The following is a 17,790-nucleotide window of genomic DNA, read 5'->3' as shown; positions in this document are numbered from 1 at the left end:
TGGTAGTTCAACCGCCAGCCACACCTTGGAAACTACGGGGCAGTTCTACTCTGTCTTATAGGGTCGCTGTGAGTCGGAATTGACTCAACGGCAGTGGGTTTGGTTTTTTTTGTTGTTGTTTACCCAGAACCCAGTGCCGTCGAGTCGATTCCTTAGCCAATTTAATCTCCATTTTCTTTATCATGGACCTTACTTTGCCAGCTCTGACTCTTTTCTTTCTTTATTTAATGTGTCTGTGACATTTATTATAAGCCACCTAAGAAGTCCTTTTCAAGTTGAGGTAGTATAGAAACATTTATAGACCGCCTACTTCTTCATCATTAGAGTTGTATGATAGCAGGAATTGGCTGACCATTGCTTAAACATATTGTAGGAGGACCTTCTTTGAGTGAGACAGTGTTCACTGACCCTGATGTCTCATCCAAGATTAGGATGTAACCTTAATTGTGAAATAATCTCAAACCGATAGAGATGTTGCAAGAGTAGTACAGAGAACTGCCGTGTACCCTTCACCCAGCTTCACTGGTTACTAACATTTTGCCACATTTGCTTTCCCATTCTCTCTCCATTTATATATATATATATATATATATATTTTTTTTTTTTTTTTTTTCTGATCCGTATATATCAGTTGCAGACACATAGCTTTTTATCCTTGAATACTTCCGTGTGTTTTTCTCAAGAACCAGAATATTCTCTTGGAAAAAGAATCTTGGTACGATTGCTAAAAATAAGGAAATTTCACGCTGACACAATACTGTCGTCTGTAGTCTGTTACACATTGTGCCAGTTGTCCCAATAATGTCCTCTATTGCATTTTTTTTTTTTTTTTTTCCTGGTATCACACATTGCATTTAGTTGTCAGGTCTTTGTGTTCACCTTTAATGTGGAATAATGCTGCAGCCTGTCTTCGTGGCGATGGCATTTTTCGAAATGTAGGTTGACTTACTTCGTAGAATGTTCCTCAGTTGATTTGTCTAATGTTTCCTTGTGGTTAGATTCAGGTTATGCACTCTAGGCAGGAATATCACAGAGCAATGTTGTATCTTTCCTAGTACTTCGCTGTTGGATGTATGTGACACCGGTAAATCCCATTATTGGTGATACTACTTTCTTTTTTTAGGTGGTGTCTGGTAGTCTTCATTGTTAAAATGTTTTCCCTCTTAATTAACAAGCATTTGGGGGGAATAGTTTGATATAATCTAACTGCCCTGCTACTCATCAGACCTTCACCCACTGGTTTTAACATCTATGAAGTTATTCTTACCTAAATCCATTTTTACTGTGGAAGCGGAAAAATGGTGATTTTCTGACTCCATTGTTTTTCCTACATGCAACGGTTGGCATTCTATCTTAAGGAAGAGTTTTACCTTCTCCATTTATGTCTCTGCCTAAGTTATATTTTAAATATGTCTAACATTTGATGCTTTGGTTTTAAAATGTACAACTTACGGGAAGAGTTTAAATTCTTCTTCCAACTTTACCCAGTATCCTGTAGTTATGTCTGGCATCAATTAGATTAAATTTGGCAATTTAAAAATACTAAGGTAAGCCCCCAGAGATCCTTTTAGCTCAGTAATGAAGTCACTCCTGAGGTTCACCCTTCAGCCAAAGATGGAACAGACCCATAAAACAAAACAAGACCAAAGGGGCGCACCGGCCCAGGGGCAAGGACGAGAAGGCAGGAGGGAACAGGAAAGCTGGTAATAGGGAACCCAAAGTCGAGAAGGGAGAATGTTGACATGTCTTGGGGTTGATAACCAATGTCATAAAACATTGTGTAGGAACTGTTTAATGAGAAGCTAGTTTGTTCTGTAAACTTTCATCGAAAGTACAATAATTAAAAAAAAAAAAACTAAAGCAGGAAACTTAAAGTAGCCCCTCTCTTTTGTTTCTATACAGCAAAACATTCTAGTGCTGTTTTAACAGAAAGTCAAGAAATGAATGACAAAATTTTTGCAAATAAGCCATGTTAAGTAGATTACTTGATGTTGTTCTGGCAAATCCTGAGCTTTTTTTCTTTCTAATTTAAAACTAAGGCATCTCCTGCTGTAACGCTCACATTAGCCGCAGAGGGTTATGTAAAGACCCAGGGGGAAATAACTGTCCTATAATTATACCTTTTCAGATATTTAATGCAGATTCATAAATGAGCACTTGACTGGTAATTATCAGGAACCCAATAATTTGAGAACTGTAACTGCTTTGGCCAGCCATTGCCAGTAAGGAAATGGTTACATAACACCTACTTTAACAAAAAGCGCACTTTCAACGTAGGACAACTTCAGTCATTTTTGAATATGTAGTAGTATGGTATTGCATTCTATCAGCGGTTTTTCTGCCCTTCATTCAGATATGTAGATAAATACTTTATATATAAAAAATGTATATATATATGGCTTATAATTAATAAGAACAATCTATATGTTGAATCACACAGATGGTAAGCACCATCATCGGGCTGTGTGACTTTTCAAAAGTATTGAACTTAATTTGCAGGCACATATCCTTATAAAGCACATGATAGTTTCAGCACAATTTTGGATCGGATTGTCATACGCAGTTACGCAAACATGAACCGAATCTTCCCCAGTGGTCTTTCTCTTTGGCCTTTTTTCCATCTGTTATCAAACGTTATTTTAGCTGGTGTATAATGTAATATAATGTAATGTGGAAACCCTGGTGGCATAGTGGTTAAGTGCTATGGCTGCTAACCAAGAGGTCGGCAGTTCGAATCCACCAGGCGCTCCTTGGAAACTCTATCGGGCAGTTTCACCCTGTCCTATAGGGTCACTATGAGTCGGAATCGACTCGACGGCAGTGAGTTTGGTTTTTGGGTTTTATAATGTAATGTGTAGGAAATGTATAAGCTGTTTATTTAAGCATATAAAATCAGTTTTATTCTCAGTTCTGCTATGTAAACAAAGATAGATATCATTGGTCAGGATGTCAAGTATCTGAAATATAGTAATTTTGGGCATCATAAAAAATAAACCTTTGATTCCATCGCAAATTCAGCTTGATACGGCTGAGGTGGAAATTATTCCCAATTTCTTAGTCATAGTTTGAGTCAGCAGATCAGCTAATGCAGAATTAAGGAGAGATTTTACCCACGTGTTCAGCTAGAATTAAGGTATATCAAATGTAAGGGAGAAGGAGCCCTGGTGACGCAGTGGTTAAGTGCTCAGTTGCTAACCAAAAGGTCAGCGGTTTGAACCCACCAGCGGTTCCATGGGAGAGAAGATCTGGCTGTCTGCTCCTGTAAAGATTATAGCCTGGGAAACCCCATGGGGCAGTTTTACTCTGTCATATAGGGTCTCTATGAGTTGGAATCGACTCAATGGCATACAGCAACAACAACATAAGGGAAAGAGTCCCTGGGTGCTGCAGATGGTTAACACACTTGGCTGATAGCTGGAAGCTTGGCCACTCGTGTCCACCCAGAGATGCCTCAGAAGAAACGCCTGGCCATCTGCTTCTGACAGAGCAGCCGCTGACAACCCCATGGAGCACAGTTCTCCTCTACACATGGGAGCATCATGAGCCAGAGCTAGCTAGACGGCAACTAGGTAATGTGAGGGAACTTAATATTTTCGTCCTCATCTGTTCTATTCATGGAGCCCTGATGACACAGTGGCTAAGTATTTGGCTGTTAACCAAAAGGTCAGCAGTTCAAATCCACCAGACACTCCTTGGAAACTTCTACTCTCTCCTACAGGGTCACTGTAAGTTGGAATTGGCTCAACGGCAACAAGTTTTATTATATTCATAAGTATTTAATGAATTTGTTACATATAAAATATGTGTATTAAATGCATTCAGTGTTGGTTGCTAAGCCTTGGTGGCCCAGTAGGAGAAAGGACCTGGCGATCTGATTCTATGAAGATTGCAGCCTTGGAAACTCTGTGGGGTAGTCCTACCCTGTCCTATAGGGTCGCTATGAGTTGAAATCTACTCAGTGGCAATTTTTTTTTTTTAAGGCAGTTTTGAAGTTTTTTAATGCAACAAGTTGCAGTTCGCTCACTAGCTAAAAATACTGGCATCTCAGGGATTGATGGGGTTAGTCAGAATATGACACAGTTTTTCCCCATGGCGTTCACAGGAAAGTAATGCCAGGGAAACAGAAACTTGCATTCGCAGCAACTTGAACGGGCAGTAAAATCCACAGTTGACCTCTCACGACCTTTTTATAAAAGCTCAAGCCTTTCTAAAAGCTGCTTTGAAAAGCACATTGTCTTACTTTGATATTTAGAGCACTATATTGTAATCTTGGCAGCAGTTTCTTATAGGCGGCAAAAATATTTTCTGTGTCTTACATCTTAGGATGGGCTAGGACAATTTAAAATATTTAGAAAATGAAAGATGTTTAGACTCAAGTGTTAAATTTCAGGGGTAGAAATTTAGAGTCCTGTTAATACAGAAGATGATATATGTGAGTGATTCTTTGTTGAACGGTTATTTTTTAAAGCATTTAGGCATCTTACTAAAAAAAAGAAAAAAAAATTTTTTTTCTTTTTTTAGTCAGGGTGTCTCTATGTCTCAGTGTGTACACCTTCGTATGGACAATCTGTGTTCAGATGAGTACCAGGATAAACGTCTAGTATCCCCTCCACGTACGTAGTTGATAATATTTCAAAAACTCATCTGGCAATTTCTTCTGAGTCTTAAACAGAAGGCTTTTTTCAGACATGACAAACAGACCTGAGGTGTGTGGCTCCTGAAAGAATTTTGTGAATGTGATAAAGGGTAGATGAGTTTTACACAAAGGTACGATAAGCCTTGGCTGTGTTTTCCGTTGTGGTTACATACTCTTACAGAGAGGTTATGGAATTTTCCCAGGTTTGGATGGTGAGGACATATACTGGAGCCCTTGTTTGCATAGGGAAGCCCGAAAAGGGGGACTGGGTGGGCTGTGGGCCTCTGATACCATTTATTGAGATGTAGGCAGATGATGAGGGACCCACCTGGGCGTTAAAGAGTGTCAGTGGACTGGCACCATCATAACATGTCAGGACCTGAGCAGCTTCTGATAGCAAAAACTAGTGGTTTCCAAAGACATTCGTGTCACTGGGAAAGAAAGGAGTGTGAACCAGGGTTTCCTTTGTGCCTCAGGAAGAAAAGGCTGTCTCCTGATTTTCTTATCTTGAGAGAACAATACCTTCTCAGGCACTTGGACCTGGAGTATGAGTTATCAGCATGATTCCCGTAAGGATGAAGAAAGGAAGTAGTGCAGAGAGTAGGTGGCTTAAATGGTTCCAAGTAACCAGGTGAAATTTTGGTTGGGGGTTAGGAATGGATGGAATGAGGAACAAACTCTGCACAAGGCAGTGACAAGCTCTGTGAAAACGGCCATGTGCGTGCATACAAAGATGTTGTTGTTAAGTGCCATCAAGTTGATTCCAACTCATAGGGACCCTATAGGACAGAGTAGAACTGCCCTGTAGGGTTTCCAAGGAGCCGCTGGTGGATTCGAACTGTTGACCTTTTGGTTAGCAAGCCATCTGTTAACCACTGTGTCGCCAGAGCTCCCATACAAAGATAGGGATGTATATTTTAGTTTAGATTCGTGTTTGTATGTTGGGGGTGAAACACAGACATAATTTAATTGGCTTTCTCATTATTCTTAACAAGTAATTTTACTGAAACCTACACGCACAAAGACAGATTTTCATTTTTTCATTAAGCATGAGAACTCTGCCATGCTGGGTCTGAGTTGTAGCTGTCTTCTGCCTTAGGGAAATTGAGTCGTGCCTACCCCCTTTGGACAAGGCACATGTTCACCAGTGTCCCCATAGTATCACGACGCCCTCCTGTCTCCCCCATTAAGCCCTTTCCACTCAGGTACATCACCTGCCTGCCTTCTATAGGCGTTTGTCTGCAGCGCCTGTGTTAGGGGGTTTAACCAACGGCTTCCCTTTTGGGGTTTATTCCTGTATTGCTTAACAGTAATAATAGAAAATACCCCACTGAGCCTTATATTCTGTAGTTCTGATTTTTCTTTTCTTGGTCAGTGACCTTGGTTTTATATGTTACCGTAATTAGTTCAGCTCTTTTATTTAGCATACTTGTGCAGATATACTTTGAGTTTATTAACGTAAAATCTACGAACGTGTGTGATCTCAAACAGCTGAGAAATCAGTCTGTTGTATTGCTCTGCCGTCATCTGTTTAACCACCCCACCTGCTTTTGAACTTTTAGATTGTTTCCAATTTCAAAAATAGTGCCGACCAAGGATATTTTGGTATAAATTTTATTCCTCCTTTATGGTTTTCTCACTTAAAATAGAAATACAGGGAAAAAGTCATCTGTGGTTGTTTATCTTTAGTGCAGTAATAGCACAAAGCCTCAGCAATACTAAGAAACATGTTGTATTCCTCTTTATCTTTTGGAAACCCTAGTGGCTTAGTGGTTAAATGCTGTGGCTGCTAACCAAAAGGTCGGCAGTTCAAATCCACCAGCCGCTCCTTGGAAACCCTACGGGGCAGTTCTGCTCTGTCCTGTAGGGTCACTGTGAGTCAGAATTGACTCGACAGCAAGGGTTTTTTTTTTTTTTTTAATCTTTTGGTTTCTTAGTAGCTCCACCCAGATTTATCATATGTATTATAAATATATTTATTTGTATTTATTATAAACATCTCCAGCAGACCCAGTTCTTTTTACTGGCCAGTGCTCCCCGCTCAGGTTCTGTCTTTGTTGGAGGAGAGAGCAGTGAGTTGGCTGTTGAGGAGAAGCCAGCTCTGACTCATCTGGGGTTCTGATTCATGCAGTATTGGGGGAGAAGTGACAGCACAGCCACCACCCTCCCCAGGATTTGCCCTGCTGCCCTCTGCTGACATTTATGATTCATCTTAACAAGGGCTTGTTCCATATGCACAGTAGAGACCATAGCCCTGAGAGACGCGATGGAGCTCCCCAGTGAAGTACCAAACACCCTCCTTCCCAGGAGAGGCCTTATAATCACAGGAAATGGTCGAACAGCCGAGCTGTGGGGGTGTTGTATTTTTGATATAGGAAGAGCTACAGAGATCTAGAAGGATAAGAGAAGTTTGGGGAGGCTTGATGAAGGTCGAATGTCTGGACCTTGGAATGCAATAGGATTCAATTCACTCCTTCTGACTTCTGGTCTTTTCCTTTGTTGACTGTGTCAGCAGGGACTGTATGGAGCAGTGACTGTCTACGCCCATGTAGGCAGGCAGCCACCGCTATACAAAGTGTATTTAGGAGTAAAACAAACTTAGAACAGAAGTTGGCGCTTATTCAAAATGAAGTGCATCAGAAAACAGCTTTTCTGTGAAAAGAGCAAAAACAAGTAAGAAAAGTTCATGCCTACAAATTAAATGTGGTTTCAACATAACATTATTGCTGGCTCAGTGGTTAAGAGCTCGGCTGCTAACCAAAAGATCAGCAGTTCAGATCCACCAGCCACTCCATGCAAACCGTCTGGGGCAGTTCTGCTCTGTCCCATAGGGTAGCTATGAGTTGGAACCGACTTGATGGCGATGGGTTTGGTTTTATTTATTTATTTTGGCTTGGCATTGTCATTTCCTTAGTTAAGTCCTTGCCTCCTGTGAAGGAGGGACATCTGGAAATAAGACAGGTGCCCATATTGGGACAATGTATTCGGCTTCTCTAGTTTGGGCCTCAATTACCGTTTTGACTTGAAAAGTAGTTTTAAAGCTTTTGATTTGTTATGATTAAATTAACTCACAACTAGATATGTTCACAGACCAGATCCTTTCTTTAGAGCTCCTTCCAGCTTTTAAGGAAATAATGTTTACACCGTCCCCTCTCTCGTGTCTTCTCACCTTAAACTCAAGTTGTCGTTCGTTGGGTGACCTGGAAACGTGCTGACGTGACGGCTGCAGTAAGTTAATTACACAGTTGTATTAACTTTCAGTCAGAGATCATATGTGAAATTGTCATCATCTGCCTCAAGGAGTTCATATATTTCATTCAGAGATATTTTAGAAATTTTCTATCATACTTCTGAAGTTCAGAAGTAGCCTTAATGTCCTCCTTTGTGAGTAGGAGAAATTCCCCCCATTCCACTGCCGTCGATCCCAACTCATAGCCCCCCTGGAGGACCGAGTGGAATTGCCCCATAGGGTTTCCAAGTTTGTAAATCTTTACAGAAGGAGACTGCCACATCTGGGTTCGAACTGCTGACCTTTTGGTTGGCAGCCAAGCACTTTTACCACTGCCCCAACACTCCTAGAAAAAATTCAGTCCCGAGAGCTTTATTTAGATATGTTGCTTTCCTTAACGTGAATTTGAGGATTGGAGCTTTTTTTTTTTTTGGAGAAGGGAAAGGAGAAGTAATATTTATAGAAGGAGGTTGGAGAAGCTCTGGAGAGATTTCTGGTAACAGGTAGCCAGTATGTTTGGGGTTTTTTCCCCTAATTAAAAAATAGCGTGCTGATCAAAATAATTGATGACGTTATGCAAGTTATTAGTGACCTTGAAGACAAATACATAACAATTGCTCTGAAATACATCATCTGGTTATCCTGGGTCTGCATGAGCTGCTAGGTCTCTGGGGTGTGCTGTCCCTTCAGAGCAGAGATGCACCTTACTGCAAGCAGTTTTTTCCAGGTACTCCACGGAGGGGTCAGTGCATTGCTGCTAGGTCTCTGGGATGTGCCGTCCCTTCAGAGCAGAGATGCACCTTACTGCGTGCAGTTTTTTCCAGGTACTCCACGGAGGGCTCAGTGCATTGCAGCTAGGTCTCTGGAATGTACCGTCCATTCAGAGCAGAGATGCACCTTACTGCGTGCAGTTTTTTCCAGGTACTCCACAGAGGGGTCAGTGCATTGCTGCTAGGTCTCTGGGATGTGCCGTCCCTTCAGAGCAGAGATGCACCTTACTGCGTGCAGTTTTTTCCAGGTACTCCACGGAGGGCTCAGTGCATTGCTGCTAGGTCTCTGGGGTATGCCGTCCCTTCAGAGCAGAGATGCACCTTACTGCGTGCAGTTTTTTCCAGGTACTCCACGGAGGGCTCAGTGCATTGCTGCAGTCTGTTCTGCCTAAGCTTGTACAGATGAAGGGTTGTGTTTAATCCCCAGGAACCCCCAAAATGGCCTGTGGAATCTGACAGCTGGCAGTGCTGTCTTAAAATGCTTCCTTTGTGCGTTGTTCCTGTTCTCACTGGTATCGTGGTCATAGAAAGAGTGAGAACTTGACGGAGAACCTCACAGCTGTCATTAAGGGCAAAAAAAAAAAACCGTGGCTGTGAAGTCTGTTCTCACGTGTGGCAGCCCCACGCACGTCAGAGTCTAACTGCTCCACAGGGCCTTCAGTGGCCGATTTTTCACAAGTACATCACCAAGCGTTTCTTCTGATATACCTCTGGGTGGACTTGAACTGCCAACCTTTTGGCTAGCAGCCAAGCATGTTAACTGTTTGCACTACCCAGGGACTCCATTATTGAGGGCCTGTGCCCCGTTACTGTTGAGTCAGTTCTGACTCATGGTGGCCCTATAGGACAGAGTAGAACTTCCCCATAGGGTTTCCAAGGAGTTACTGGTGGATTCAAACCACTGACCTTTTGGTTAGCAGCCACGCTCTTAACCACTAAGCCACCAGGGCCCCCCTTCAGTTACTACATCCTAGCAGCGAGGATTAAAAATATGCAGATTGCAGTTTTTAGGACTTCAGTAAATCTACGTATTGACCTATTTAGGTAACTTAAAAGTTCTGACTCCCACCACAGTGATAATTCCAAAATCTATCCAAGCATCAGAACCACCTGGGAGGGATAGAGCTTTCTAGCTCATTATCCCCAGACATTCTAGCTGAGGAAGTCTGGGGAGGAGTCCTAGGAGTATGTTCTTCAAATTTCCTCTGATGGTTTTGTGTCCTCAGCCGTATGCAGAGTCCAGTTCCTTACAGGTGTGCAGTCGCTTGGTGGGAAACACTCAACCGCAAGGTTTCTCTGGGGGAGTTGATGGTGCTCCATGCCCCAGGGCCCAGGGAAGTAGTATGCAGGGTTCTCTTGCCTGCTGGTGTTCATGTACAGGTGGAAAGCAAGTTAAAATTAGCATCAGGGTGGCCTTGAGAGGAAGCAGATGTCATAACAGGCACCAGCTGAGAAGACCGCAGAGCATGACCAGATGAGTCTCGCCACTTCCTCTGGCCAACCGAAGATGCTCTTCTCAAGCCCTGTGGGATCAGAACCCTTTCACTTTCAAAAATTACTGTAAGCCCAAAGGGCTTTTGTGTATCTAGCAATATTTACTGTACTAGCAGTTACATATTAAAGATATTAACTTAGGAATTTATTTTAAAATAGTAAACTCATTCCATGTTAATATAGATAATGGAGTTTTATGAAAAATAGCTATATTTTTAAAAATACAAATTAGCAAGAAGAATGATACCATTTTACATTTTTACAGATTTCTTTAATGTCCAGCTCAATAGAAGGCATTCCGTTGGTTACAGTGTTACACGTGAGGGAGCTGCTGGAAAACTGTGCCCCCGTATGCCCATGAAAGAATGGGAGTGAAAAAAGCAAATGTCTTAGTATTATTATTAGGAAAATAGTTTTGACCTTGCAGATATGCTGAAAGAGTCTCAAGAACCCCCAAGCATCCCTGGATCACACACTTTGAGAACCTACTCCCCAGTACACACAAGCACGCACACGCACACGCACGCATACTCATACACACCCAAGTTTCTTAGATGCCTCATTTGTGCCTGGGAACCTCCACATATAGAATCTGAGGAGATCACTGCAGTGCGTCATGTCATCACTGTGAATTATTCTGGAAGCTGACTTAGAAGGTACCTAAATATCTGCCAAATGATGAGTGAATGTTAAATATTCATGAGGTATGCACCCCAGTGTGCTCCAGCTGATGGGTTAAGATCAGAAATTTTTGTAGCCAACCATTTAAAATCTACGATTATTTCCAAATGAGCTAATATTTGGAAACTGGTATTTCTCATTAAGGATTGCATTGGATAGAGGTTAAGATTATGGGCTCTGGAGCCAGGATGCTTAGTTTGAATCCCAGCCCCAGTGCTTAGTGTAGGGATCAGGGGCAAGCCACTTAACCCCTCTGAGCCTCAGTTTCTCACTGATAAAATGAGAATGATAGTAAAGGTTCGCAGTTCCTTATATCCATCTCCAAAAGTCAAACGCCTCTGGAAATGTAGATATTATTTATAACTATTTAGCAGCAAACTCTGACCCGAACTCATTTGGTAGCAATAGCTGACTGGAATGGGTCATGCGGCACTTTTCGTTTATCCGGCCTGACTATTCCTGTGTTTTGCTGCAGAAATTTGTTTAAGTGTTGTCAAATCTAGGAGTGTTGTCCTAGATTTGCTTGCTGTGTATATTATGAATATATTATAGCAAGCTGTAGAGGCACTGAATTCCAGAACACATCTTCCCCAAGGTCTTTGGGTAAGAGATTGAGGGTAGGCACTACTGTATCGGGATGAAACAGGCTAATATGTGTAAGATGCCTCCAACGGTGACTGGTACGTAGTGAGCACCATATGCGTTTTGTTAAATTAATAAGATTGATAGGGTGGTATTTCCAAAGAAGCATAGGCAGAACTGAATAGAAAAGAAAGCATTTCTTATTTTCCCTTCATAAATGAAGGCTAGATGTTCATTTTATTGTTCCCTCTTGATTTGGGGCATTTGGGGAAGAAAACAAAAAAATGACAAGGTACTGTATTTCAGCCTCGTATCAGGGAAAACAGTGATAGAAATACGCCATCAGTTTTGTGTTTCTTCTTGATTATTAGGAAGGCCGTAGGACTTGAAGTCACTTCAGAACCTGTCATTTCATAGATTTCAGTGAGCTCTCATGACATGCCTGGCACTGCTGGGCACCGGGGCTACAGCTGTCTGTAAACCCAAGTCCTTGTCCTTAAGTTGCTCACAGTCTATTGGGAGAGAAATATGTCCAGGCGTGGTGCAAAATTCACTTTTAGAGGAGATAAACCGGTGATACCCTATAATTAGGGTGGCCAAATACAATACAGGATTCCTAGTTGAATTTCAGATTAATAACAAATAATATTTTAGTGTAAGTATGTCCCACTAAATGCAGTCTTTGTCCAATGCAATATATGGGACATACTTATATAGAGCCCTGGTGGCACAGTGATTAAGTGCTCAGCAGCTAACCAAAAGGTCAGCAGTTCGAATCCATCAGCTGCTCTTTGGAAACCGTATGGTCACTGTGAGTCGGAATCGGGTTTGCTATTTTGGTTTTATAGTGAAAAAAAGCAATACTGCAAATGATTCTCATCAAAAGTCAACTTTGCTTCCACCAGATACTGATTTTTACTTCCCTTTGGAATAAACACCATAATTCCTTTATCAACTTAACGGGTGTAACCAGGGCGGGATTCTTCCGACCCTGCACTTGCATGATCCTAAGAACTAGACTCCATTGACATTTGTGCCCTCAGTGCCTCACTCTCCTCACCCTGGTCCCAGCCTGGGCAGTAGTATCCTGAGGGTGGGATGAGCTGACCTTGTAATGTATAAGGCAACCAGACCTGCCATCATGTGGGGGAACACAGTCCCAGATGAGCCCTATCATAGGGCGCTACCCTGCCTCGCCAACTTCTTTTCTCCCACTTATGCAAGGCAAGACCTGTGGTGGCTGGGCAAATCCTCTGACCACAGGACCTTCATTTTGCCAATGAAAATGAAAATATCACGATGCCAATTAGCGAACTAGGAAAGTGGAAATCACAAGGATATTAGAAGCACCGGGCACCATCTCTGGACTGTAGACTCCTTGATCAGGGTCCTTCAAATAAATGCTAACTAACCACCTGGCGGGGGGGTAGGGGGTCAGCAAAAAAGAGGAAGACCCTCAGCGAGAGGGACTGACACAGTGACTGCAACAATGGCTCAAGCGTAACAATTGTGGGGATGGTGCAGGACTGGGCAGTGTTTTGTTCTGTTGTACATAGAGTCACTACGAGTTGGAAACGACTTCGATGGCACCTAAAAACTACCAGCCACCACCTGGAGAGTGGGTTCCTGAATGGGCGGGGCACCTCAGATGCTAGCCACTAGGGTGTAGACGAACATTAACGTACCACACTGGGCATTGCGCATTGGTACCATACATTCCAAGCCATATGACCCCACGATCTAGTCTTTGTTCTTGTCTGTGATTGGCACAGTGGGCTGATTTCCATCCTTTCTCCTGTTGCAATTACAGTTTCCCAGGCAAGGCTTGCAGCAGACCCAGCAGCAGCAGCAGACGGCTGCTTTGGTGCGGCAGCTCCAGAAACAGCTTTCTAGTAAGTACTCCTGTCTGTTGTGGGACAGGTGGTTCCTAGGAAATTAAAAGCAAAGAAACAAAACAGCGAGCGGCACACAGGTAGTAGGCTCCTGAAACACCGAACTGTCTTCCTTGGTAGCATTTTCATCTTTGGCTTCGCCCAGGGTGTTTTTATTTTGTTTTTGTTTGTTTTGGTTGAATGCTTGTTTTCCTGGAAAAGCCTCAATCTTTTTTTTAAATACTAACTTCAATGTTAGGAGACCTAAATTCTGGTGCCACCTTGATCACCATTAGCTGTGTCATATGGTCTTTTCATCCACGCAATGAGGAGACAGACCAGTGACCTCTTCTAGGTCTTGGGTTGTTATGTGGTTGTGATGTCCAAAGGTCAGCTGGTGATGAAGGCAGTGACACAGGTCTCGTCACCTGCTGATACTGTAACATAAAGGGTCAGTTTACGATCGAGCCAGCTTGGTCTTACTCTTGATTTTCTCCCTGGCTGCTGTCAGTGTTGACTTCCTGCCAGAGTGAACGCACCTCTCACACCTCAGAGTCTCTAAAATATTTCACTCAATGGCTTCATTTTATTTCAGTTAAATCATGTAAAGAAATCATCTTTTCCAACTATGGTTTAATAGGTGTAGTCCAATAAACGGAGCCTGGTGGCGCAGTGGTTAAGAGCTCGGCTGTTAACCAAAAGTCTGCAGTTCGAATCCACCAGGTGGGCCAGTTCTGCACTGACCTGTAGGGTCCCTATGAGTGGGAGTCAACTCAACAGCAGTGGGTAATTTGTTAGTCTAATCAACGGAGTTGTGTTTAAAATGTTCTCGTATTTCATAAGTTCCAGAGTTCACACTCTTACATGGCCCCCAGGAGAATATAATTTTGAGTAGAGATGATGAGTTTATCTTCTGGATTTTTTCTAGTGTTTGGAAATATGTGCCTATGGTTTTTTTTGGTAGTAGCACCACTTCCGGTCTACCAGAGTTGAAGGAATGCACCACCCCCCCTTTTTTTTAAGTCATCATTTAAGGAGCACATGCTTGGATCCAGGCACTGTGACTTTTCATTTATCAGTTCACTTAATTCTTAAGCTACCCTCTGAGGTTAGGTGTTATTTCTATTCCCATTTTATAGATGAGGAAATACTCAAAAACAGGGACTCTGAATTATTTGCCCAAGGCCACTTAGCTAACAGGAAGGGGCCAAGCTAGGACTTAAGCTCAGATCATCACCTTCCAGAGCCCATGTCTTAACCACAGGATAAGCTGAGCTGCCCAACTCCAGAGGGCTCCTCTGTACTTACATGTATGTTCATATATATGTCACTTGCCGATGAGTGATTCCAACTCATAGCAACCTTATTGGACATAGTAGAACTGCCCCCTAGGGTTTCCAGTGAACAGCTGGTGGATTTGAACGGCCAACTTTTTGGTTAGCAGCTGAGCTCCTAACCACTGTGCCACCAGGGCTCCAATTATATATATGTTGCCCAGGCAGATGGGGCCCTTGGATTTGAATAGTCCCACCTGAGTTGTTCAAACAGTAACTCTGTCTCACTGTGTGTAGTTTTTTTGTATCTCCCGACCCTTCTGTCTAACCCTGTATAGTTGTTTCGTATCTCCTGACCCTTCTTTATTTTTCATCTCCGTGTAATATATATGCATGCACACATGCTTGAATCAACATACACACTCTACAACATACACTTTGGCACATGCACACAGTCTCGCAAAGTTCTCTTTTATATACCTTACGGGCACTTGCAAAAAATGACCCAGTCCCAAGCTAAGACAGCCTTTCTTTCTGTCTCATCTGTTATGTCAGGGTTAAAACAGAATGCCTGACAGGTTGCTAGAAATGTTGAGAGCTTGGATGTTTCATGGAACATTTGGTCCTTTCATGTATTAACATGGAGTGGCTTCTTAGCTCAGAGGTGGAGAGTGTGGGTGGGCCAGTTAACCTGATTCTCAGACCTTGTGTTGGCAGACATGGGTCTCTGATGTAGAGTCGGCCCCTCTACAGAATGAATTCAGTGGCAATATCGGGGCCCCATCGGTAGGATCTCTGGGAGCTATGGTTGTACTCCTCGGCCAACGTGTTTCCTGTTCCTGAGCTGGGACTGAGTGCAGTGACAAGGGGGCGATACGTTGCTGTGGCAAACTTCTGCATCTGTGATTTTCTGTTTGCGTGTGTTTTTCTCCCTAGGTAACCAGCCTCAGCAAGGAGTAACTCCTTATGGGCATCCTTCACACTTCTGAGCCTGGAAGAGTCGAAGACGGGAAGTTTTGTGTTTGCACTGAAAAATAGAAAACCAGACTCACCACAGTAGTCATTCTTAGAAATGTTCCTTTGTTCTTTCGTTTCTTTGAAGCTTTCCTCTGTCTCACGCTACATTTCACACAAAGGTGTTCCAGCAGAAAAGGAAAGGAAAAGCTGTGGTGTGTGGTGGTGTTGCGTTCAACTTCAAAGTAAATTTAAAAGCGTGGATCATCCTACAGGCCCCCTCCAGGAAGAGTTTGGTAGCAGACCTTTTGAAATTGGTGCTTTTTTGAGACTCCTATTTACAGAAAGAATGATGGCGGATTTCAGATATTTATGTATTCATTCATGATGAAGATCGTTTCTTTTTTGTTTTGTTTTGTTCCCCAAACTGTGCTGGACCAGACTACTGATTTGAAAGGCACGTCAGATCTTGACAGCAAAGTTGACTCATTTGTTCTCTGTTCACCTGTGATGGTGAAGTGGACATTTTATTCACATCACCTTAATTTGAAATGTTTGTAATTTCATAAGCACTTTATCAACTTTGTTCTTATTTAAGTAGGATTTTTTTTTTTTTTGCTTTGCTTTCATTGTGGTCAAAAGGTGCTGACACACAGGTTGTTTAGTACTTAAACTCTCCAAGGCCCCTGTGAGCGATGCCTAGGGTGCGTGGAAGCCTGTTGGAAGTAGCCAGGCTCCTGTTTGTTTTCACTTGGCAAGACCATTGGCCAGAATCCTTGTGAAGTTACTAAACGTAAGTTCTAAGAGGCCCGAACGAACCACAGTAGAGTTACTCCAGTCATGATTGCCAGATTTGGCAAAAATCACTGTTCAGTTTTGGTTCTCCTGAACCTCATGCCAACTTCAGAAAAAAAAAAAATCTAGCTGGCCTGAGATTCCACAGTGCTCAAACTTGACATGGTTTCCAGAGAAATCTGGCCCCTAAGTCCAGAAGGCTCTGGTTTTCATAAATGGTGTTTGCTGTTTTATTTTGTATGGTAAGTATTTGCTATTTTGAATTTAATTATTGTTGGTGTCAGTCTTGGTTGTGTATTGCATATACTGTATTTATAAACTAGTGCAGAAAAGCACAACTGAAGTAAATTATACATCAAATTTATTATAAAGAAATAGTAACTATTTTAACTTTGTTCAAGTATGTGGTAATTTGCTCCTATTAGAGTAAAAAAATACAATAAATTATTATCAGTTTGTGTAACTTAAGAGTATTCCATATAATATTTTTTTAGATTTAGATGGATAAAATTTTGAATGTGAAAATTGCAGGGCATTTTAAAACATGTGGGGGATATTTTCCCATGTTCTGTATTAAAGTCCTTTTCTTTTGCCGTATGATTTTACACGTCACGTAGTCAAGCATACTGTGAATAGATTGGTCTGTAATGAGCAAACCATGCAGAACTCCTTTTTTTAAATGTAGCTAGGACAACTTTAGCAGACAATTTCTTTTGCAAATCATTGTATAAGTAATTTATATATCTTCCTAGGTGAGTTATTTATTGCAAAGTTTGACTCATACAAATGACCTCAGATACATGTCAGCTTACTTTGCTGTGGCAACATCCATGCGAACTGCTTTGTACACTGTGAAAATATTTGACTCCGGCCTGCTCATTTTGTGTTTACTCTGGGCTGGAAAAGACTTTGCCAAAACATTAAAGACCATTCTTTTCACTAAGTTTAACCAACTCTATCTGCTTTCAGAAGATGAATCTTTACGTTTCAGCTGTTTTTGTACATCAGGTTTTTTTTTTTTTCTCTCTTGCAAATTGTACTTAAGAGTTCATGAAATTATTTTTCATCAAAGTAATACATTCTTATAATGACTGCATTGGCAAAAGAATCCAGATGCGAAAGTCGTGCCTCCTGGGTCACGTCCTGTCCTGGTTTTGTTTTTGTTTTTTTCTTTGTCTTCTCAAGAATTATTGGTATTTAAAATGCCAGTTTTCATCTTAAACCGTATATTTTTGTAGCTCCATATTGCAAACAGCAGTCATACTGTTTCAAGAATGAGTGTTCTAATTGCCTAGCATTTGTTTGCACTTTATATTTTCCAGAAGTTAATTTATTAATCCTTTTGCACATGAAAGCTATGGGATATATATATATATATATATATATATATATATATATATATAGTGTCCTTTGTTTTTTTTTTTTTTTTAGATGAGGAAGCTAAGTGATGGTAAGGCCCTATAGTTCCAAGAGTCTATAGAAAAGCCTAGAGCTGGTTTTCCCC

At 41.8% G+C, this 17,790-nt stretch overlaps 1 protein-coding gene across 5 annotated transcripts in view; it reads left to right on the top strand.

Annotated features, from left to right (window-relative positions):
• Positions 1-17,665, top strand: part of MED12L (mediator complex subunit 12L) — a 361,451-nt gene extending 343,786 nt beyond the window's left edge. For all 5 annotated transcript variants that reach the window (XM_049867828.1, XM_049867831.1, XM_049867829.1 and 2 more), the window contains 2 exons: positions 13,203-13,284; positions 15,474-17,665. In XM_049867828.1, coding sequence (XP_049723785.1) covers positions 13,203-13,284; positions 15,474-15,526 — 135 coding nt within the window. In that variant the 3' untranslated portion in view covers positions 15,527-17,665. The remainder of the gene's footprint in view (positions 1-13,202; positions 13,285-15,473) is intronic.
• The last annotated feature ends 125 nt before the right edge of the window (positions 17,666-17,790 follow it).

This window comes from Elephas maximus, chromosome 23 (genome assembly GCF_024166365.1).
Source record: "Elephas maximus indicus isolate mEleMax1 chromosome 23, mEleMax1 primary haplotype, whole genome shotgun sequence".
NCBI classification, from domain to species: domain Eukaryota; kingdom Metazoa; phylum Chordata; class Mammalia; order Proboscidea; family Elephantidae; genus Elephas; species Elephas maximus.
This window is presented reverse-complemented; position numbering and strand designations above follow the sequence as displayed.